This window comes from Ochotona curzoniae, unplaced genomic scaffold (assembly GCF_017591425.1).
Source record: "Ochotona curzoniae isolate NIBS_2020 unplaced genomic scaffold, NIBS_Ocur_1.0 scaffold_3890, whole genome shotgun sequence".
Classification (NCBI taxonomy): domain Eukaryota; kingdom Metazoa; phylum Chordata; class Mammalia; order Lagomorpha; family Ochotonidae; genus Ochotona; species Ochotona curzoniae.
In genome coordinates this window covers 37,549,835-37,572,273 of record NW_024467115.1, presented here as the reverse complement: position 1 = coordinate 37,572,273, position 22,439 = coordinate 37,549,835, and the positions used below count along the sequence as shown (strand labels likewise).

Below are 22,439 nucleotides of genomic sequence, written 5' to 3'. Positions count from 1 at the left end.
CAGTCACAAGGCAGTCTCTTGAGGTCCCAGGGCATCCTCCCAAGCCCAAATGAATGTGTCCAAGAGCTCGTGGAGTGGCGTCAGCTGGACAAGGTGTGGGGAGCTCTGAGCTTTCTCACAGCTGTGTCGTCAGCATGGACTTCAGCTCAAGAGTGAACTGCACAGCGTGCCTGACCAGAGCGTGGCCAGCTTCCAGCACTGGTCTTTGGTGTTCAGACATGACTGCCCTCAGGCAGGGTGGGCCTTATTTGTTTATCCATCATGTCCTGTTGCTGGGATCATGGTGGTGCAGCAGTTCACACACCCACAACGCACACTGGAGCAGCGGATTCACTTCCCACACCCCAGCTTCCCTGCCCTGGGAGGCAAGCTGATGGCTCAAGGAAATGCGTCCTTGCCACCCACGGAGAGCCCTAGGTTGAGTTCCCAGCTCTTGGCTTGTGGCCCAGGCATTCAAGACATCTGGGGAGTGAACCAGGCAAAAGGGCTCTCATGCATAAAAATAGATCAAATAAAACCTTGCGAGACCAAACCTCATGCTCCGTGGTAAACATCCTTGATGCAAACTTTGTGCTCACCTAGAGCAAGGGGCGGCTAGTTGCCCAGGACGGATACAGCCCGAGTTGTGACTTGACCGACTGTATCATTATGTTCCTGCCACTGTGGAGGCTGATGTGGCTGACAGCAGGCTCAGTCCCCTGCCTGCAGCACGTTGATCTGCCAACCAGCCCCTATCTGCATGCTCTTTCCTTGGCCAAGGCTTGACAAAGCAAGCAAACCAGTAAATCAGACACCTCAGAGACTCTGGGAGTGTTGGAGGTAACCCAGGACGCTTCTTATTTTCTGATTCTTCTTAAAAAGAAGAAGAAGAAGAAAACTCGGTGTTTAGCAGGAATGCCCACATGTGCTCACTTAGGTCTCCTCGGCCCAAGGGACTTTGTGCACCTGCAGTGCCCACTTCCCTCACCCAGCCAAGGGAAGCTCGCCTGAGTCTTCAACCAGTTGAAAGTCACTGGTGCCTTCATTAGGAACAAAGCCTTGGGGTTCCTGTACTCTAAAACACCTGCAATGTTCCCATCTGCCTGAGGTCCCCCAACCTCGTCCCACTGCCGCCCCACTTTGCTCCTGCTCCTGAGGGTTCAGCAGCCAGGGCTATTCTAGACTGTCTCTTCCCACAGGTTTCAACAGGAAAGAGACTGAATGACACTGCCCCAGGCCACCACAGCTGGCTCCATTAGCAGTGCTGACATCCGCGGTGCTATTAGCAATATTTGAATTTGGGGCCCCAAACTGAATTTCCTATATTTTTTAAGGATTTCTTTATTTACTTTGAAAGTCAGTTACAGAAAGGGGAGGGTGGTAGACCCCAATACTCTCTCCCCTGGCTCACTTCCCAGATGGCCACAATGGCCAGCACTGGACCAGGACACGCAGCTGGCCAGGAGCTTCTTCCAAGTGGATGGCAGAGGCCCAAGCACATGTCAGCCTCAGCTGAGTTTTCCAGGCAGCTGCATCAGAAGCACAGCAGTCAGGACACGAACGGCCTCGCATATGGGATGCTGGCATCACGGGCCACTGCCTTACCCACTGGGCATTGACTTTTTATTTCCTAAGATCTATTTATTTTTACTGGAAAGAGATAGACAGAAAGATCTCCTGTCCACTGATTCTCTTCCCAAGTGACCACAATGGCCTGAGCTGAGCTAATCTGAAGCCAGGAGCCAGGAGCTTCTTTTGGGTCTCCCACACAGTGCAAGGTCCCAAGGCTTTGGGCCATCCTCAGCTGCTTTCCAAGACCACAAGCAGAGAGCTGGATGGGAAGTGGAGCAGCCAGGACATGAACTGGCACCCATGTGGGATCCCAGCACATCCAAGGTGAGGACTTTAGCCACTAGGCTATTGTGCTAGGACCCCCAGCACTGACTTTCTAAGGAAGTGTCTGCACCTTTGCCCTTTGGTGGGCCTTTGAGTAACCCAGGGTTGGCTCCAGGCTTCCCAAGTGCCTGTGCCCTGCAGCGTGGGGCTCAGCTCGTTGGCAGGAGCTTCCACACTGCATTGCTGGGTGTGCAGCCCTGTGACCTCACTGGAGTCTGAGACCGCCAGAAAGAAGACATGACTGACTGCCAAGTGTGCAACCACATGCACACATAGCTGACTGTGCCAGGGAATGACCACGGGCATGGCTGACTGTGCCAGTGTGTTAGTGACCAGTCACATGGCTGGCTGTGCCATGAGCGACCACAAGTATGGCTGACTGTGCCAGGGAATAAGCGTGCGCACAGTTGACTGTGCCAGGGAGTGAGCGTGTGCACGGCTGACTGTACCAGGGAGTGGGCGTGCGCACGGCTGACTGTACCAGGGAGTGGGCGTGCGCACGGCTGACTGTACCAGGGAGTGAGTGTGTGCACGGCTGACTGTACCAGGGAGTGGGCGTGTGCACGGCTGACTGTGTCGTGAGCAACCACAGGCATGCCATACAGTCTTGGTAAGTGCACCTTGGGTGGAGAAAGCTGGGTAGAGAGCAGAGATGAGTGGGCAGTGAGCTGAGACTCCTTGGGTCCTGGGAATCCCATGCCCCCTCTGCCTGGGCTCTCAGGCGCCCACACAAACGTGCACTCAGGGACCTTTGGTTGAAGCCACGAGCACAAGTTGAGTTTTAAACTGCAACAGACACAGTGATGTCACACAGCACACAGTGATGTCACACAGCACACAGTGATGTCTCACAATGAATTGTGATGTCACACAGCATGCACTGGTCCTCTGCGTGTCACTGCTACCCCACCTGAGCTGGAAGCTGCATGGCTTAAGCCCCCCATTCGCCCCACATTGCAGCAAGTTGCCTGCTGCAGCCCAGACACCAGGTCCCAGGGGAATGAGGCTGTCACCCATGCTGCCCACCTATTGCAGGAGGAAATGGCTTAACAGAAGCATGTGTGAGAAAGGCAACACCCAGGCCGTCCTGGTGGGCTCGGGGGAAGGGTGCGGCACGACGGGGGCTGACTGCGCAGGTCTGACTGAGCGATCACGGGTGAGTTGCTAAACTCCCAGAGACAGAAGTCTGTGAGCTGTGCGGGGGAATGGTCCACCTCAGCTGGACCCCTCCCCAACCTGCTTGCCACCTAGGTGGCCACAGCAGGGCCCAGGTGTTCAGGGCAAGCCTTTCACCCTCCCTGCCATGCCAGGGAGCATCAGGGTACCCGCAGGCTCACAGGACACATTGGGCTAGCACCGCCATATGGCTCAGCTCTCACGTGTTTCCTGGCATCACGCAATTGCTTTCAGAGTCTAGTGCCTGTACAGGTTGTAAATGATAAGGTCACAGGATTAGAGACCAGTTAAAAATTCTAGAAGACATATGCTGTGCTTTCTGCTAATGAATGGCCACATTGAAACACGCTCGCTAATTAATGGCAATATTTGAGAGTGTTGTGGGATTGGCTACTCTGACCGGTGCTGTTACTGGACAGAGCCAACTGCTGCATCACAGGGCTGGGGAATGCTGATTTTCAAACAGGACGGGCCCGGCCTGGAAGATGTGCCCTGGGGCATTCTCGATTAGCTTTGCAAAGATCCAGCCAAGAGGACCTCGTGACCACAGCTGGTGTGGACGTTAGCACCACATTTCCAGCAGAGTGAAGGTGAAGGAGGATGGAGAGCAGCTGCTGTACATTGCACCTGTTCCACTCCCCCATCCCCTGCTTCCTGCTCCAGCTTCCCCGTCCCCATCCAGGCTTCTGCCCTGAGACGGCTGGCGCGATGCTGAGGGCCAGCATGCAAAGTGTTGAGTGCCCTGGACACAGTCCCCGGGTGATGTGGTCTGAAGCTCTCTCGTCTGCTCTTCTTGTCCTTCTAACCTTTCCTTGCAACTTGTTGGCTGTCAGTGCTGACCATCATTAACCGTAACTTCACTGAGTGCAGGCAAGATTGAGGGCCAGGGTGAACAAGCAGATGTCGGCACCATGAATGAGCCAGAAAAGAGGAGGTGGGGAAGACCACGGCCCGTGCTCAGCCTTGGTTCAGCCACGTGGGCAAGACTCAGAAGGGGTTCATGGTGATTCGTCAGGCCAGGCACAGGTCCCTGTGGTGGTCAGGCACACATTAAGCAGGCCTTACATGGAGTGTGTGCATTCATTCCAGAGTCTTCTGACGCACCTTTCCCAGCCCTGTCACGGGAAAGCCAGTGTGCTGCAGATAGAAACAATGAGCCTTCCCACCCCTTCCCGCCGAGCTTGCAAAGGCAGTCCTGTCCTCACACCCTTGGACCCTGCTGCTTCACTCCTAGACAGGTGTCCTGCAGATTTCCTAGCACATGTACAGAATAACCCATGGTCAAGGACGTTCCCCATGACAAAATATTGGCAGAGACCTAAGTGCTCATGGTAGGGGGCTGGTGAGATGACGGAAGGTTCATCTATCGAGAGCTGTCCAGGGAGGTGGGGCAGCCTTGTGTGCACTGGCGTGGAGCGTCTGTAGGATGTAGTGCATGAACAGCGTGCAAGGTGTGGACTGTGGTGTGTCAGACAATGTTTTTGTAAAAATACCACAGATGCATGCGTAAGCACATCTGTTTTTTTCTGAAACAATCCACACAGTGATGGGCAGTGAATTCCCTCTGGGAAGCATTGCAGGCTGCCCAGGGAGAGATAAAAGACACTTTGTTATTCCACCTTTGGAATTTGTGCTACCTATGCTTACTATCCACTCGGAAACCTACAGAAACTCGTTTAAGGCACATGACCACAAGAAATGACATCTCCACCGAACTGGCAAAGAAAAGGAGAAAAATGTATGACCAGTAGATACTTTTAAGTTAAATATACATACATAATACGTATTATTATAGATCATATTTTTATATGTAAGTATATACATTATATAAATAGAAGCACTTTAGGGCCAATGCTGCTTTCAGCTGTGATGCCAATATTCCATTTGAACACTGGTTTTTGTTATGGCTGCTTCACTTCTGATCCAGCTCTCTGCTAATGTGCCTGGGAAAGCAGCGGAGGATGGACCAAGTTCTGCACCCACTTGGGTGATCCATAAGAAGCTCCTGGCTCCCGGCTTCAGATTGGCTCAACTCTGGCCATTGCAGCCATGTTGGGAGTGAACCTGTGGATGGAAGAGCTCTCTCTGTGTCTCTCCTTCTCTCTGTAACTCTGCCTTTCAACTCAAACAGTATGTCTCACTGGTGCCTTAGCCCCCATGTACATCTCTTAAGAAGACACCTGAACCCAGTTGGCTGGAAGGAGACAAGTGGATAGTCCTTCCAGCAGGTGTGGGCTTCCTGTCAGCAAGCCCAGATTGTGCCAGATGGCACAGTTTGAATATCTCATACACACAGCAGGGGCATACAGTAAGACTCTGCACAACTGAAGAATTGAATGAAAATAAGCATGCACTTGTTGAGATCTTCAAAATTCTTTCTTCTTAAAAAATATTAATTTGTTTTTTACTTGAAAGAGTTACAGAGGGGCAGGGGGAAGACAGGGAGCTTCCCTCTATTGGTTCACTCCCCAGATGGCCACACCAGCCAGAGATGAGCTGATCCAAAGCCAGGAGCTTCCTCTGGGTCTTCCATGTGGGTTCAGGGGTCCAAGGACTTGAGCCATCCACTGCTGCTTTCCCAGACATGTCAGTAGGGAGCTGGATTGGAAGCAGAGCAGACAGGATTTGAACTGGTGCCACAGAAGGAGGATTAGCTTGCCACTGCAGCCTGCCCAAGATTTTTAGAATTTGTTGATATCCCATGAATAGAAATGAAGCCTCGGGGAGTAGGAGCCTCCTCAAGGTCACCAACCAAACACAGAAACAACTTCAGAGGTTGCATGGCAATAGGAAAAGAAAAAAAAATTAGGAAAAGAAAGACTAAGGGATTCGGTCCCTGCTGTACATTCAGCCACCTTCATGGGGCTTCTTTTTAGCCACTGGGCAGTCTTGGTGAGTTTGCCTTCAGGCCTGAGGTTGCCTCCCACCACAGGGTTCTGTGTCTGTAAGGCACCATGTCCTTGGTAAGAAATAATCGTCATTTCTTCTTTGCAATGCTGTGTATCGGTGAGTTATTACCTAATACCACTTCCAAAATTCAACAGCTCTGTCTCGTCAAAGCCGCTTTTGCACACGTCAGCACTGGTCGCCTCACGGGGAACCTGATTCTTTGGGTACGCAAACTGTTTCTAAAAGACCAGACTTATGTATCTCTGCTGCCATCTTCTGGAATGTTCTGCACTACATCGCTTCCCCAAGAAGCAGCAGCATGCACCTGCTGCTTCCAATGCTCCCCTGGGCTGCAGGAAGGGATCCACAGACTGATTCTCTCCTGATCTCCCAACACAGAGGCTCAGCACTGGGGGAAAACAATGAGTGACGCCTAGTAGAATAGTTTTTTTTTTTTTAGATTTATTTCTTTTTTATCTAAAAGATAGGTTCACAGAGAAACAGAGAGATCCTCCATCTGCAGGTTCACTCTCTAAATAGCCACAACAGCTGGAACCAAACCAATCCAAAAGCAGGAGCCTGAAGTTTCCTCAGTGTCTCCAACATGGGTGCAAGGACCCAAAGCTTTGAACCATCCTCTGCTACTTTTCTGGCCCGTAGGAAGGGAGCTGGAGCAGAAGTAGGGCAACCAGGACTCAAACTCTGCTTACATGTGACGCCAGTACCGCAGGCAGAGGCTTAGCCTACTGTGTCGTGGCATCAGCCCTGGGACATTTCTGATTTATTTAATATTTCTGCAAATTCTGCAAATCTAAGGGCTATCCCAACCTGATTGAGCAGCACCTGCTGGCTGCTCCTTGGTCTCTTTCCACACTCACCAAGAGGACACAAATGCCCCTTTTTGAACGTCTCTGTCACAGGCTTATGGGAAATCAAAGCGCAGTGCCCCTTCACACGACTGCAAGGTTTTATCACACCCCTATGAGAAAGCCTTTTACTGTGTTTGCTGCGACCCAGACACTGCATTCAATACACATGGTCTCCTGGCTCCTTTTGTATGGGCACAAAATCCAAGGCAAAGAGTTGTCCAGATCAACCCAGTCATAAATAATCCAGAACGCCCTCCAATGCATTTTCTCCCCAGCGCAAAGGCTCTCCTGCCAGACGCCAAGCCAGTTATGACTGTTGGAGACAACAGCTGTCTACAGGGTGGCTTGGCAAATCACAGCGTGCTGAATCCCTACGCACTCCTCAGCACCAGGTGTTTTCCGTGGTGGATGGAGCCAAGCAGTGCTGGAGGATGAGGAAGGGGTCCACACAGACCCTGAGCCACCGCAGACTGCACTTGCCCACACACCCAGATGGTGTGGACCACAGCACTGGTGGTATGGCCAGTTGGCAGCAAGGCCAGACAGCATGTTGCTGCTACGAAAACTCAGCAATGCTAAGATGACTGTGCATGAGGATCTCAACAGATCCCACCCTTGGGGAGGCACGGTGAAGGTGTGCAATGCAAAGTATAAGCGTGTGGTGTCTGAATAAGACACAGGCATGAATGGAGCCTGTCGCACCAGAAGCTTCTGGGGCAAGTGAGAGGATGTGGAACCAACTCGAAGACCTGAGACCTCTGACCTGGAAGTGTACCATGGCTGACTTCATAGTAAAATGTTCCTCACTAATTCAACCAAACATTACAGTATTTCTCTAAATTAATGAACTTCTGACTTCTCTAATTTTTTAACTGTCATATTAACACTTAGCTCATAACACAAACACACTGTACAGCTATAAAAAAATACCACCTTTATACTGGTATTCTGTATGCTTTCCTTTCATTACTTTGCTATTCGCTACTTCACTATTCCTTTTTTGTGACCCTACCCAGGGTCAGGCCCACCAATATCACCGTGTCCCTGTGACTCCCGTGATGGCCACACCTTCTCCTGGACAGCTGCCCAAGGCCCTGCCGGAGGCTCTTCCTGGGAGTGTGTCCTCAGGGTGACCTGATCCTCTGCAGACACTGTGCTGGGAATGACAGCAAGGGGAATTTTCCCAGGAAAGCTCTGGAGAGAGCACCTGGAAGCTTGCAAAGCTGGTGCTGTGCCCTTCCTGCCTGCGGACTTTCTCCCTGCAGCCTCACCTGAGCCATCAGGAAGCCGTTCTAATGTCCTGGGCTCACTGTCAGCCAAAATGTCGTTCAGTGGCCCACAACTGGGAGTAGTACAGCCAAGTTATAAGGGAAAACCTGATTTCAATAGTAAGAAGGGCTAAGCTGCAAAATAGTACAAAAATGAACCTAAATAATTTTCCTATTAAATTAAATGGTTTCAAATTTTGTGTGTACCTGGGATGGCGACAGCTAAGTAGCAAGTTTCACTACAAGCTCCCAGCCTTGAAAACACACCAGAAGCGGTATGCAGCATGGTCAGTCGGCAGCAAACACGTACGCCAGTGGGAGTGGAGAACTTTGTGCGGACAATAAAGTAACGGAGGACTGTATCCCTGGACTAATTGGGACTTGTCATTTTCAAATGCAAAGAGGTTTGAATTCCAATTTTGCAAATAAGAAAGGAACTTTAAATCTTTTTTTTACATCGGTCCTTTTCCAAGGGAAAAGGAAGATGTTGGCTTGTGAGAGCCATTTCAGCCGGAGTCCTGGCAGAGTGGCAAGTCTGCGGTGTGGAGGTGCGGGTGTGGGTACAGCCTGAGTGTGAGTGTAAGCACACACACGGGGAGCGTCTGTGAACATGTGTGCCTAGGGTGTGTAGGCAAGCACACACACGGGGTGTGTATATGGACATGTGCTCCCGGGGTATGTGTGTAGTCACACACACACAAACAGGACATTATATAATCACACGCAGGGCAGGTCCACCTAAGCACTCAGAATGCATATTAGCACACACATCCGGGCTGTGTATGCTGCCATGCAAGCATACGGGACGTCTTCCAACACTCATGAGAAATACGTATCAGTAAAAAAAAAAAAAAAAAAAGCTGGGCAACCATTTCAAAAACATTTGCACCAAAATAAGCATCTTTTTACTCTTTTCCACAGGGTCTTAGCCCTCGTTTGTGTGTACATGTGCACATTTCCCATATAAAGAGCTATATGGTGAGGACATGGCTTCCTGGCTGCGCTGCTGGCTGGACACATGCAGAGTGCATGGCGCGGGGTCAGGGTGGGCAGAACCTGACTCTGCAGTGCGCAAATGGGATCCCCCTCCTTCCTCGGGGTCAGGGGAGCCCACACGGGTGATGGGGACACACTCCCCTGCCTACAGCCGGCCGCTTTTCCATGGTCGTCCCTCGTACTGGGTTCCTCACAGCAGCACCTGGGACAGCAGGTCAGATGAGCAGGGTTGATGGGTGACACTGACATCATGGGAATGCAGCCAGCACAGGTGGCGATCTGACTGCTTCCCAAGTGAGCAGAGTGTAGGGAACCTGCTAACACAAGGGTGCTGCACTTTGAAAAGAAAAGGATTGTTATTGAAAATGCAGTTGATGGACAGGAGTGTCATTGGTTAGAACTGTCCCAAGAGGGGAGCCCAGGCAGACGGCTGGGATGTGGCAGCCTGTGGGTGGATGGAAGCTCCAAGCACGTGGGGACAGGAGGCAGGTCAGCAGAGTGGGCGCCAGACACTGGAGTCAGCTTTATCTTCTCCCTTGCCAGCTCCTGGGAGCAGCCATCCCTCCTGGACGGTTTGCAGACTGGGCCCAGCACAGTGGCTCCGGGAGGGGTTGGCTTCTGCCCATGCCTGTGTTGGCCAGGACTCTGCCCACAATACCCTCGCAGCTCGACAAGCCTCTCCTGACACCCATGGGCCACCACAAGGAATGCTCCCTGATCGTTCCAGGCGTTAGAGCCGTGGGTCCGCAAAGCACCACACAAGCCTGCATCTCAGCAACTCAGTCATCCCTGGAAAAGACAGAAAAGTTTCATTTCACTTTAAGTAACCACATCTACTGTTCCAGAATATTCACAGAGAACTTGTTTCGTTTTCATGGCAGGTCCTTTCAAAAACACCTAGCTTCCCACAGATACAACATCCCCAAAAGGAGAGTCGGAGAATCCCCATTGACCCCGGGACCACCTCGGCCTGGCAGCCGCCACAGCACCCAGGAGGCCTCAAGTGCCGCGTGTACGCCTCCCAGGGCACCCCTGTGGGCTCACTGTGGGCGTGCAGGGAGGGGATGAAGGACTGAGCGTTTGTGCAAGCACCTGGGCAATGTCATTGAAAACCTGAAATTGTCAAGATCAAATCAAACCTTCTGTTCACTTGAGAGAGACTCACTGCATGATGTATCTGAACCTAGAGTTTTCTCTCTCTCTGTTGAAGATGGAGTAATGGAGAGCGGGGCACACAGACACACAGACACACAGAGTGTGAGCAAGCACTTCGGTTCTCTGGTCCTTTCCTCAAACGGCCACAGCAACCAGTTCTGGACCAAGACCAATGCCAGCGCCAAGAGCTCCATCCGGGCTCCCATGCGGGTGGCAGGGGCCCCTGCACGTGGGCCTTCATCTGCTCATTCCAGACTCATTAACAAGGAGGCAGATTGGTACAGGAACTTCCAGGATTCGAACCAGCATTCTTAAGGGGATGCCAGCATCACCACAGACAGCTTAACCCACCACACCACAACTCAGGCTAACTTTAACTTTCCTGGAGTGGAAGCCAGTTGGCAGGTGCATCCATGTGGTGCCATCCCCGCCTGTCACACAGCCTTTCCCTGCCACTGGCCACGCTGCCTGGCAAGGCCCTCCGCCATGCATGCTCCTTCCCACGTGAGCCCCTCCCGCAGCAGCAGGGCGCAGGGGAACATGTCAGGAAAGGCCTATTTATTCTGACAAACTGATCCACTTCCCGGGTGTTCCTCCACCGTGAAACTGATTTTATATCTCATCTCCTGGCTAGTAAGATGTGAAGCGATTCTCCTGTCATGCGGAGCCATCAGAGCCGCTTCTCCGAGAGGCAGAGGGTGGAGACCGCTGGGCAGTGGCCCTGGGCAACAGAGTCCCATGGCCGCCTCCTCCCAGCAGAACCACGGGCAAGTGCAGTGGCAGGGCTTAGGCAGAAGGCAAGATCAGCAGGTGCACTGCCCAAGAATTACCACGGCGGCCCAACTCACCATGCCTTGGATTCGCTTTCAACTCAGAGATGTTAGAAGCTCCAGCCTGGTGGTACCGGTGATTTATCTAAGGGTGTCAAACAGGCACACACACGCACAGCCTCTCCCACCACACGTGGAAGCTTGCAGCCCACAGGCTATACAGCCAGGGCCTTCACAGGGGGCAGAAATTAAACAGCAAAAACCATTTCGTGATGAGTCTTTACAAGAAGACATCAGACCCAGAGAGGAGCGAAGTAGGTCTGCGTGATGGGAAATCGTGCCACCGCGGCACCAGAGCGGAAGGGAGCTGGCTTTTGAGAAGCCAGCTTTATCAGGTGCTGTTTGTGTCCTGGTGGCTTCTCCAGTTCCAGCAAAGCTTGTCTCAAGTAAACCAAGCCCAGTTCCTGTCTTGTGCTGCCGAATGGCAACCTAACCATGTCCCCGACTCCAGGCACCTCTGAGTCTTGCAGACACTGCTGGCCCAGCTCTGCGTGAAGTCAGCCTGGCAGGTGACAGTGGGGCAGCCACCACCAACTAGTCACAGGGCTCACAGGGGGTGCTCGGCCAAGGCTCGGGGTGCAGGAGCACCCATCCCTGTGCTCAGCCAGGGCAGAGGGAGCAGGAGCGCCCATCCCTGAGAGCCTCTGTGCCCTGAATGGCGACTGGTCTTCTGGAGCAGGTACCCCAAGCTCGGGTCCCCCAAGTGGCCTGGCCTCCTCCCCACCATGATCTCTGGGCTCCAGGGCAGGGTCTGTAAAGCATACCTTTCCCTGGGAATCAAGTGAGACTACCCCTGTCTACCCATACACACACACACACACACACACACACAGTATGACTGTGGCTGAAACACTTCATCAGAATTGTTGCCATCCAGAAACATGGCCCCTGACTGTTGAGTGTCCAGTGTGCCCTGGAAGGAGCAAATTTCTTGCCCTGATTGTTCCGCATGGGCTCTGTGGCCAGGAAGTCCAGAACACGGCGGTGCACAGGCCTGGGCACAGTAGGAATCTCACTGTGGGCGCACAAGACAGCCACCACCCTGGCTTGAGGTCTTCAGACACCCAGAGAGCTCTGGTAGCTCCTCTAGAGTGCCCCAGTTGGGCCCCACTACAGATCCTTAGCCCTACTGCACCTTCTGGGGCAAGGCTGGCACTGGCCAAAGTGTGAAGGACATCCTGTGGGCACAGTGCCAGGAACGCAGGCAACATAGGGCACCAAGGGGGCACTTCCCTTCTCACCCAGCTGCAGCTGGGGCCCCAGGGGAAGTTGGAAGGTCCCCCGTGGCCTCACCTCAGCTGCACTGCCCCCTTCCAGCCCTAAGCCATACGGTCCTGGGAGCTCAGGACTTGACCCAATGCATATCAGACGAGCACCTGGTTTATCTTTGCTAGAAGTGATTCTGCCAGTCACAGGGAGACCAGGCTGCAGCCGAAGGCAGCCACCCACTGTCCCTCACTCACACGGCTCTGTTTCTTTGCAGTTCATCTTCTGCCGCGATTGTAAAGACACATACCATGAGGGGGAGTGCAGCGCACCAATGGAGGCCTCGGGAACCGGAGCTCAGGTACCGTGGAGACCAACCCCGTTAGCGATCGCTGACTCAGAGAAATCCGTAGGAACCCTGCTTGCTTTGTCCTGAGTCCTTGGTGAGAACAAGCCCCATGAGCACAGGTGCAGAAGCAGTGTGCTCAGCAAGGATGTGCCTGTCTTCATCCAGCTTATAAACCCTGCTACATTGTATCCAAGCCATGATCGAAAAGACTACGGAGCCTTGGTGTCAGGTGCACTCTCCTGGGCCTAGGGAAAGGCAAACACGTCTTATTAGTTAATTACGACGCACCAAACCCCAGAAGAGAGGAGTAACAGCCCAGCACAGTGGGTAAATTTCCTCTCGACAGAAAACCTAGGGCGCCTTCAGTCGGCAAAGCCGTGCGGTCAGTCTGTGAGTCGTTCTGTTGACAGAAGCTTGGTATCCACAGAACCCCCAGATCTGTCCTTTATTTCTCTAATCATCTGAAAGGCAGAGGGACAGAGACCTCAGACACCCACCCGAGCCCAGGCTGAGTGAGTTACGGTCTAGCCAGGTCTCCCACGTCCGTGTCCTCTGCCGCCTTCCCCGGCCCATGAGCAGCAAGCTGGGTGGGAGATGGAGACAGGAGCTGGGTGACAGCTGGGACAGGAGCCAGGCAAGTGTCCCACATGGCTTCACAACTGCCCATGTATTTGAGTTTCCCAGGAGAATTTTAAAGATCTGAATGCTGTGAAATCTGCCCGTGCAGAATGGGCTGCCCAGCAGACATCTGGCAGGTGCGAGGACCCAACCCTGCCGGGGCTTAGATGAATGTAACTAGTGGACGCAGGTCTTCCTCAGCAGCTCCCGTGTTGGTGGCTCTGGGCGGAGGGGCAGATTCAGGATTCTGCAGATCCTCTGAGCATTTAGTTCACCTGAGGGGACGGGAGGAATCCCAAGGGGCTCTGAGACGCCCCCATCCCAGGATGACGGCAGCCCGGGAGGTGAGTCGGAGAGCAGATTTGGCCTGGCAGGTGCTGCCCACATGCTCAGTAGACAAGAGACTTACGGCCACCCCGGGCCGCTGCTGGTTATGTTCATTTAGGAACAAGAGTAGTAAGCGGAAGAGAAAGCTGCTTAGCCACAAGGTGCCCAAGAGCCAAATCTCATTCATTTTCTTCTTTAGTGCAAAAAATTTATATTGCTCCAGTTAAAAAAAAAAAACACTAAAGCATCCACATTTCATTCAGCAAAATGAAACAAGATCGAACTGACCTTAACCACAGATGGCCACAGTCAAGGAAGCTGTCCACAAGCAGAGGTGGAAGCGGGGCTGCCAGCAGCAAGCCTGGCCCTGGCACAGCCCTGTGCAGCACACAGGCACCCAGCACCAGGTCTCACCCAGCGACGGGCAGGAGGGCTTCCTCCTCTAACACCTGCTCCACACTGTGGGTCCTCGGGCAGGGAGGGGTGGGGTCCCCCCTCACCCGCAGGAGCCGTCTCGGGGGCACTGCCCAGGAGCAGCACCTCCAGGAGAAGGCAGAGGATTGGGCAGCTGGGGATGATGACAGCCGCGCGGGCACAGCTGCAGAAGGGGCAGGGGCACCTGGGGGCTGAGAGCAGAGGTGAGGAGGCTGTGGACTTGGCTTTGGGCATGTACCTGGTTGTGGGACGGGAGTCGAGTCGCCCCACTCGGCGCAGGGCGGTGGCCAAGCGAGGCGGCCTCTGCCGGAGACTCTTCCCGCATTGTATCTTGGCCACGACTGACTCTTCCTCAGCCAGCATTCCCAGCAGCCGGGGAGAACATGGACACTCAGCGCCAAGCCGGAGCAAGACAGAGGGCTCTGCTGGATGCCTGATGAGTGTGGGCCCAGAGGCACTGGGCACCAGTGAGGACAGCAGGGGGCACAGGGCAGCAGGTGGGTGTGAGGCAGGAAATCCCACCCCTGGTCTGGGCAGTGGAGTGGAAGATGGGTAAGAGGTGACAAATTCCTGTTGCAATTCCTAGAGGGCAGGTGGTGATGCAGGAGGGCGGGAACAGAAGCGGGCTGGGCAGGCAGCAGTGAGCCCCCGTGCAGATCTCCGCACAGGTGCTCTGGGGAACAGCCCCGGATGCCGGGAGCCCTGAGGGCACAGCTGGGCTGCAGTCAGCAAGGAAGACAGGAGCGGCTGTCACCAGCTGACTGCTCCTCACCCGACACCCCCACGGTCCCCGCAGTTTTGTCCTCTAGGCCAGGGGCTGTGCCACCTGCCCAGGTTTGCTCTCAGATGCCTTTGGCCCCCATATTGCACCGCAGTCACCGCTTGGCTGTTCCCTACCATTCCCACAAGCACGGTGCACACCAGAGGCAGGTGGAAATGACCTTCGCCACCCCTTGGTTTGGGTTGGCATTTCCCAGTCATCTCTTGGTATAAGTAAAGCAGTGCGATGGATGCCACTTCTAAACCCCTGACTCTGGCTGCTGCGGTCAGCACCCAGCAACACCAGCCCACTTCCCCTCCCCCTCTGCCCAGTCATTGCACCTCAGGGAGGTGGGGAAATGTGGGGGCCCCCTGGACCCACTGTGGAGCATTGTGAACTGCTCTGAAGGCCAGCAGGACACAGGCTGGGAGCACCTCCGTGTGGCCTCCTTTTGTATGCTTAATGCTACAAAGGTCTGAAGAGAGAGGAAGCCACGGGTCCAGTCTGCAGGAACATGAAGGCACACCTGTGTGTGTACCTGCACACACACACACACACACACACACACACACTGACCACTTGGTCCACTTTCTGCTGCTCTGACAGAGCCGGTGAGCATAAAGGCAAGGGTTCATCTTGGCTCGGGGCTCAGGGAGTTCAAGGGCACGGCAGTGGCGTCCACTCCCTCTCCAAAACCCTGATGCTCCAGGAAGCTCCTGCAGCCCAGCGTCCACCCTGAGAGACACAATCTGACAAGTCCATGGGACCGTTACTCCCTCACCCCCACATTCGAGCTCAGCACCCCAACCCCAGCCAGGGAGCTGGGCTGACCACTGCAAATGGGGCTAACTGCATTCCAGGGGCTCAGCATCTGGGCCAGCTCCCTGTGGAAGACCTCCCCACTGTAAATCCCTCCCCCAGTCTGCAAGTCTGTACCGTGTATGCATGCCGCGTGCACTTCATAAACGCACAGGGCCAAGGGGGCGGGGAATCAGTTACAGAACTAACTGCACACACACACACACACACCTATACACTATGTGTCTGTAATACACACCACACTCATTCATGCACACTCACACATGCCACACGGGTGTGCCGTACACATCGCACATGCACAACACGCACTGCGCCCCAGACTTAACCCCTGGTCTCCACTGCCAGAAATGAATCAATTCTGGGCACCTTCACTTAGAGCAGCAGAGAGGCGCGGAGCCACCAGATGGCGCTCGACTCTTGAGGGAGACTGCTTCCTGCCAAGCAACACACACAAAGTTGGACGCTCGCAAGGTGCTCGCCTGTGGCCCATGAGCATGTGCAACTCTTAGACGTCCAAGTCAAAAATCTTAAAAACATAAGATGGAAACGACACTGGGGAACACGGGTGGACGCCCCTAGTTGAATCACCCATCTTTCCCTTCCCCGCAACCCGGGGTCACCCCTCCCTCCACACAGCGGCTCAGCCCACAAACAGCAGAGAACAAGCACAGCAAAAGGCCCATCGGAGCGCATTTCTGAGCCAAGCACAGAGGAGATGAGAAATCAAGAACTGAGGCCCAACTGCCTTAAATCCCCTGCTCACTGACAGCTTAGGAGTCGGGCTGGCAGAACTAGCTCCCGTCACCCCGGTATCGTGACACCAGTCCCGGCCCTGGTGGGGAAGATGGCTCATGTGCCCCATCTAGTTACCTCCTAGCCCAGGAAGCCCAGTCTCCAACCAGATGTTAAACCAAAAGGACCTGATGAAATAACGCGGGGGGTGACAGTAGCTCAGAGTTCCCAGATCCCGGGGGCACTCATCCTGAACTGCCTCCAGAATCCCATCAGCCTAGGGGGCTGCACAGGCCCCCTTCCAACAACCTCCCACAATCTCTTGAGGGGGAGCTTGCAGCCTAGGGATTTAAAAGTCCATCAAAGCCACACAGCACCCTGATGGCTAATGCATTTAAACCCTTCTTTCACACGTATGTCACCCCTTCCCACAAAAAAAAAAAAAATAGCAAGAAAAGAGTGTAGGGTGGGTATTGTGGCACAGCAGGTGCAGCTGCTGATCCAGGCACCCTAACGCTGAATCAGGGTGCCTGGAACCCTGCTCCACCTCCACCCTAACCCAGCTAGCTGCTAACACACACCCCACAAGCCAGCTCTGCCACTCACATGGGGAACCCAGATAAGGTGCCTGGCTTTTGTCTGGCCCAGCCTGGACTGTTGCGGGCATTTGGGGAGGGAGCAAGCTGATGAAACACCTGTTACGAAAGCAACAAAAGGAGTGTTGTTGCCGCACTTAGCTGGGCAGTGTGTTCTTGATGATAGTTCCAGGCCCTGAAAGGAGCGGCCATTCTCCTGATCACCAGCAGGGGGCAGGCTGCTCCCAGACAGTGGCATCCGCCGGTTGGAAGGAAGGCTGCAGGACCAGGAGAGGCGCTCAGTGTGCCCCTGCACACGCTGCATCGAGACTGCGCCTGCCTCCTTGGCATTGGCACGCGGGCACCCAGGTTAGCTTGTGTGCTCAAGGGCCGATGTAGCCAGTACACAGTGAGGTTGGAGGCGACGGGGGCGACGCCCACATCTCCTGTCCACATCTCCTGGTCCCAGCTCAGCTCCCGACTGTGGGTCCCTGCTAACGGGCACCCTGGGCAGCAGCAGACAATGGCTCAAACACTTGAGTCCTTGCAACCTGCGTGGGAGGCGCACACTGAGGTGCCAGCTCCCAGCTTCACCCCAGCCTGACCACCTCCTGGCCGTTGCAGGCATTGCCAGACACGGTACCCGCAACGCCCTGCCCGTGCCCACTCCTGGTGGCCCAGAACCGTGCACCTGTCCACTGGACTTGTCCTAGCGATCCTAGTTGCGACAGCCTGGCTCTTGGCCTGTCTCTCTATTCTTGTTTTATTTTTTTGTTTTCCCTTTCTCTGTCTCCACGGAAGTACGCATGGGAACTTCTGCAGGTTGATAGAATTCACAGATAACGCCCCCTAGAGGCATTTCCAACACCTGCCCATGCCATGCCAAAGCCCAAGAACCGGTGACCAAGGCGGTGGACACGCTGCTCTAAAGCCAGAGCGCTCCAGAAGGGGCTGATGAGAGCGTGGACACACTCAGAGGACACGCCCATCTCCAGGGACCTGTTGCCTGGATGGCCGCCGGCAGGCTGGGCTGCAGCTATGTCTCCTGGACCCCACCGAGCTGGCGTAACCCTCGGCTTCTTAATCCCGGGTGATCTAGCTGGAACCCAGAGCCGCCAGTAACAGCACGTCTGGCTGTGTGTGCTGGCCGTGGGCCGCTGGCCTTGGTCACGGAGTTCACCATCTCATTACCATCTCCTGGGTAGGCAGAGATGCCTGCCCCTGAGCGCTAAGGCCCACGAGGCTGGGCACGTAAGGGGGACAGGTATGCTATGGCCGTGACTCCGCATTCCCCGAGAAGGCGCTGGTGAGGCAGGGTCAGCTGACTGCGCAGGCGTGGGGTGGTGGGCACCGTTTCTCTGGGCGGCACCTGGCCCTGCGGTGATGGTGACCTGAATAAGTCACGGTCCGCCAGGAACAGAACAGCCAGGTGCTCTTCTACACACCCTCAGGAGAGCTCTGGCTCCTCCCGTGCCCTGCCGTCTGCCTGCCCTTGGGCCATGTGCCAGGGCTGTGTGTCACACGGGTATCCATGCTCACGCATCCTCACTCGCTGTCCCCCTGCACCGGGACGCTGACGCGCCTGCTCTGTCTCCCCAGGCCTACAGGGTCGACGAGAGGGCCGCTGAGCAAGCCCGCTGGGAGGAGGCCTCCAAAGAGACCATCCAGAAGACCACCAAGCCCTGCCCACGGTGCCATGTGCCAGTGGAGAAGAACGGTGAGGCGGGCCCTGCCCGGGGAGGGCGAGCTGCAGACTCACGGCCGTCCACACGGCTCGGTGGGCCCCGTCTGACCCGGCTGTGACTCTCGGCTCTCCCCTTCAGTCGTTTTAACCTGAGTCACAAATCTCGCCTTGTTGTTCCTGGCACATCTCCCCGGAGGAACTAAGGCTCTGGCCCCTGGTGGGAGGGAACCAGGGCTTTAGTATCTTTTCTTCTTTTCTTCTTTCATCTTTTTAAATTTTTTTCTGAATATATTTCCTTGAACGGCAGAGAGAGAACATCTTCCGTCTGCTGGCTCACTCCCCAAATGCTTGCAGCAGCCATAGCTAGAGCCAGGCCACAGACAGAAGCCCAGCTCTCCATCACGGTCCCCCACTGGGCGGCAAGGAGCTCAGGCTCTGGGCCATCACGCAGTAGGTGTGTCACGCAGCAAGCAGCTTCCCGCTGTGACCCACCCTGGCCCCAGGACATCCTGCAGATCCTACCAGGGGCCTCACTCTGCCTGCCCGGCACACTGCAGGGCTATGAGCTGCTCTGTTCCCGAGCCAAGTTCCTTTTTCCCTTTCCAGGCATCGCTGTCCCCTTGCCGTGCCTGTGGGAGACGGCCAGGCATTGCCCCCACCCATGCAGTGCCTGCTCAGGGCGTCTCCTGGGTGTTCCTTCAGGCTTTTCCCAGTGGGTGCTGTATGGCTTAGAGACAGAAATGGAATTTAGGCTGGGGACTCCCACTCCTGCCGCTCACCCTCCCAAGCCCATGTACCCTGTGGCCCAGGCTGTCTGTGCCGTTCCCACCAACTTGTGCGGTTTGAGCAAATCATGACCTGCCCCCTGCCAGCCCCTCTCCCCACCCCAGAAATGCTGCTCCCAGTTACTGCTGTTCTTGCTGCACAAGAATACTTCATGAGCAAGTTCACGGCTTTCAGGCAGATGGTGCGTGCCTGTGCGGTTGGGAAGCGAGCACAGAGGTATGGGACATGGCTCAGGATACGTGGTTGGCCCGGCCAGCGGCTGTGGCCTCTTCCTTCTTCTCTGGTGGCCTCCCAGCCACTTTGTGGCTGCCCGGGTATCCCTTTTGTGGCTGTCACCTCCTACCACCCTCCTGTGGCCTGCCCAGCTCTGCAACATTAGCTCTGTCTACACCCTGGCCTGTATGACTGGATCCCTTGGGTCTGCGCCACTCCCATTGAGGGACCGTGATGCTCTGCCACCACTCATCCCGGATACGTCCATCAGAGGCAGCGTGCTCGGAGCCCTTCCTAAATGTGATGCATGTGTGTGGGCATGTGAGACGAGAGGATCCCAAATGCCAGCAAAACCGAGCAGCAGATGTAGCTTTTCCCACGGTCTCTGTATGTGAATTATCAACAGCCTGGGTGGTCAGTGGCCAACAGCTGGCCAGCTGTGCAGGATCTCAGAGTGGTGGGAGCAGGCTTGACGGGGTCCACAATGCTAGCTCTGCAACAACAGTGTCCTGGGGACAGAGAATCAACCCTGTGGACCTCCATCAGCTCTCCTCAGGCTGGAGTGCCATTGGGAAGCCAGTGACTGGCCTGCTCCTGCTGGAATGGGGAGCAGAGGCAAGCTCAGGGAGCCGGCACGTGGAAGGGCGGGTGTCGGGGGAGCCGCACTACAGCCGAGACTGCAGACCTAAATGCCTCTCCCCCGGCACGCTGCGCTATCCTGTTAGTCACGCCGTACCTGTACAACCATTAAATGTGCCTTGAAAACGACTCATTCCAAAATGGAAACTACTTCAGAGGTGTTATGGGATGCCTCCTGCATTTTTCACATACCTGTAGCATTTTCTGATCTTGAACCCAAGCAGAAGGAGGCAGCAAAGGGGGAGTCTTTCAACAGACCCAGGCTACCCAGACACAAACACCATAGCTACACAGTCAGATGTATTTCAGGTTAGTGGCTGTTCTCACGCGAGGGTCATAATAGTAAAAATAAGATCCTACTGGAGTAGTTCCGTGGATAATATGGAACAAGGAGAAAAGAGAAATGAAAAAACAGTTAGCAAAGTTGAACAATGGAGCAGATTCGGTGCCACGTGGAATTCAAAGAAACAGTGTTTGCCTGAGTTATCGGGCAAACTCGATCAACAGCAGTCCTGAACCTACAGCGTGCTACAGACAGCACCCTCTTCACCAGCAGGGAGGCGAGCCGATGCAGCCCCAAGTGGGGCGGCTGTCTGGGCCAGCAGTTACCATGCCACTTGGGCCCCTGTAGCCCACAGGGCAATGGCGACATTCAAGTACTCGCTCCGCTCTCACCCCTAGCTTCCCGCCGACCTAGCCTGGGGACAGCACTGTTTTGAGTAACTGGGTCACTGCTCCCCAAGTGGGAGACCCAGCAGGAGACCAGACATTCAGCTGCAGCATTTGGAATTGTTGTATTTGGAGGAATAATCCAGTTCTATCCATTTACTTTTATTGATTGATAATGTTTTTATTTTTATTTGTCATGATATAATTCCTTAGGCTCAGGGATTTCCCCTCTAGCCAACCGCTCCTCCACCCACTGCTTTCCCGGATCGTGTAATAGTTTAGTCCTTTGACAGCGGTCACGAGCCCATCATTCTGCTATTGAAGTGCATCCTGGCATTGCCCATGCAGTGACACGAAGCCCAGCGTTCTAGTGTCAAGATAGATTTCACAGTTTCATTGGAGTCCGTATTTTATCCAGAAGTAGAGATGCCTACTGTAATGTGTCTCCACTCCAGGTTATACGTGCCTACATTTACAGACACTCTATAAATGCATGTATATGCGTGCTCACTAATGTAGCCATTGATCTTGTATTTTGCAGGAAGGTCGCCTTGTATCGGAGAGAACATAGGATATTTGTGCTTTTGGCATTGGCTTATTTCACTGAGCATAATGATGGCCATTTTGCTGCAAGTGGCAGAATTTCATTATTTTTCGTGGCTGAGTTATATTCCATAGAGTAGATGTACTAGTTTCTTCATCCATTCCTCTTTTGATGGGCGTCTGGGTTGTTTCCATGTCCTTACTATTGTACATTGTGCTGCTGTACATGTAGAATTACGGGTCACTTTCTCATATGCAGATTTCACTTCCTTTGCTATTCCCAGAAGTGGGAGAGCTGGGTCATATGGCAGATGCAGTTTCAGTTCCCTTAGCATTTTCCAAATGGACTTCCATCGTGGCTCTCCCACCCACAGTGAGGGCAGGTAGGTTTCATCTGTTTCTTAATGAATGTCCCAGCGTCAGAGTTCTCCCTCGTTAGCGCCAGCTCAGGCTCCCTCTGCCTCGGTTGCATCCATGTTTGTCCACGGAGAAAGCGAATCCCAGCCGGGCGTGTTGTGGGTCAGCAGTGTGGGAGTTGAGTGTCCTCCCAGCAATGGCCGCGAACCCGCTGAACTCTGTCCTTTGTCCCCACAGGAGGGTGCATGCACATGAAGTGTCCACAGCCCCAGTGCCGACTCGAGTGGTGCTGGCACTGCAGCTGCGAGTGGAACCGCACCTGCATGGGCGACCACTGGTTCGACGTGTAGCTGGGCACTGCTGCCACTGGGCACCGCTGCCCCCACAGCCGCTTGGTTGGAAAAGCACAGCATCCTGATTTCATCCATGGCTTTTTATCCTTTTTACACATTTGCACACACACACACACACACACACACACACACACACACATGCTCAGTTCTCCCTAAAAGTAAAACACATGGGCTCCAGGACCCTTTGCGCTACATCCATGGCAAGCAGCAGAGCCGAGTGGGACCCACACGAGGGACTGGCAGGCCCCAGGATTATGGCACAGAGATGCCACAGCGTGTTACAGAGGCTTCCCAAGCTCCATTTCCAATGTTTCAC

The 22,439-nt window shown here is 54.4% G+C and overlaps 1 protein-coding gene across 1 annotated transcript in view; it reads left to right on the top strand.

The window, feature by feature from the left end:
- The window catches only part of PRKN (parkin RBR E3 ubiquitin protein ligase), an 888,769-nt gene extending 866,567 nt beyond the window's left edge, over positions 1 to 22,202 (top strand). The window contains exons 10-12 of the mRNA XM_040965678.1: positions 12,542 to 12,625; positions 18,479 to 18,596; positions 22,008 to 22,202. Coding sequence (XP_040821612.1) covers positions 12,542 to 12,625; positions 18,479 to 18,596; positions 22,008 to 22,120 — 315 coding nt within the window. The 3' untranslated portion in view covers positions 22,121 to 22,202. The remainder of the gene's footprint in view (positions 1 to 12,541; positions 12,626 to 18,478; positions 18,597 to 22,007) is intronic.
- Positions 22,203 to 22,439: the final 237 nt, after the last annotated feature.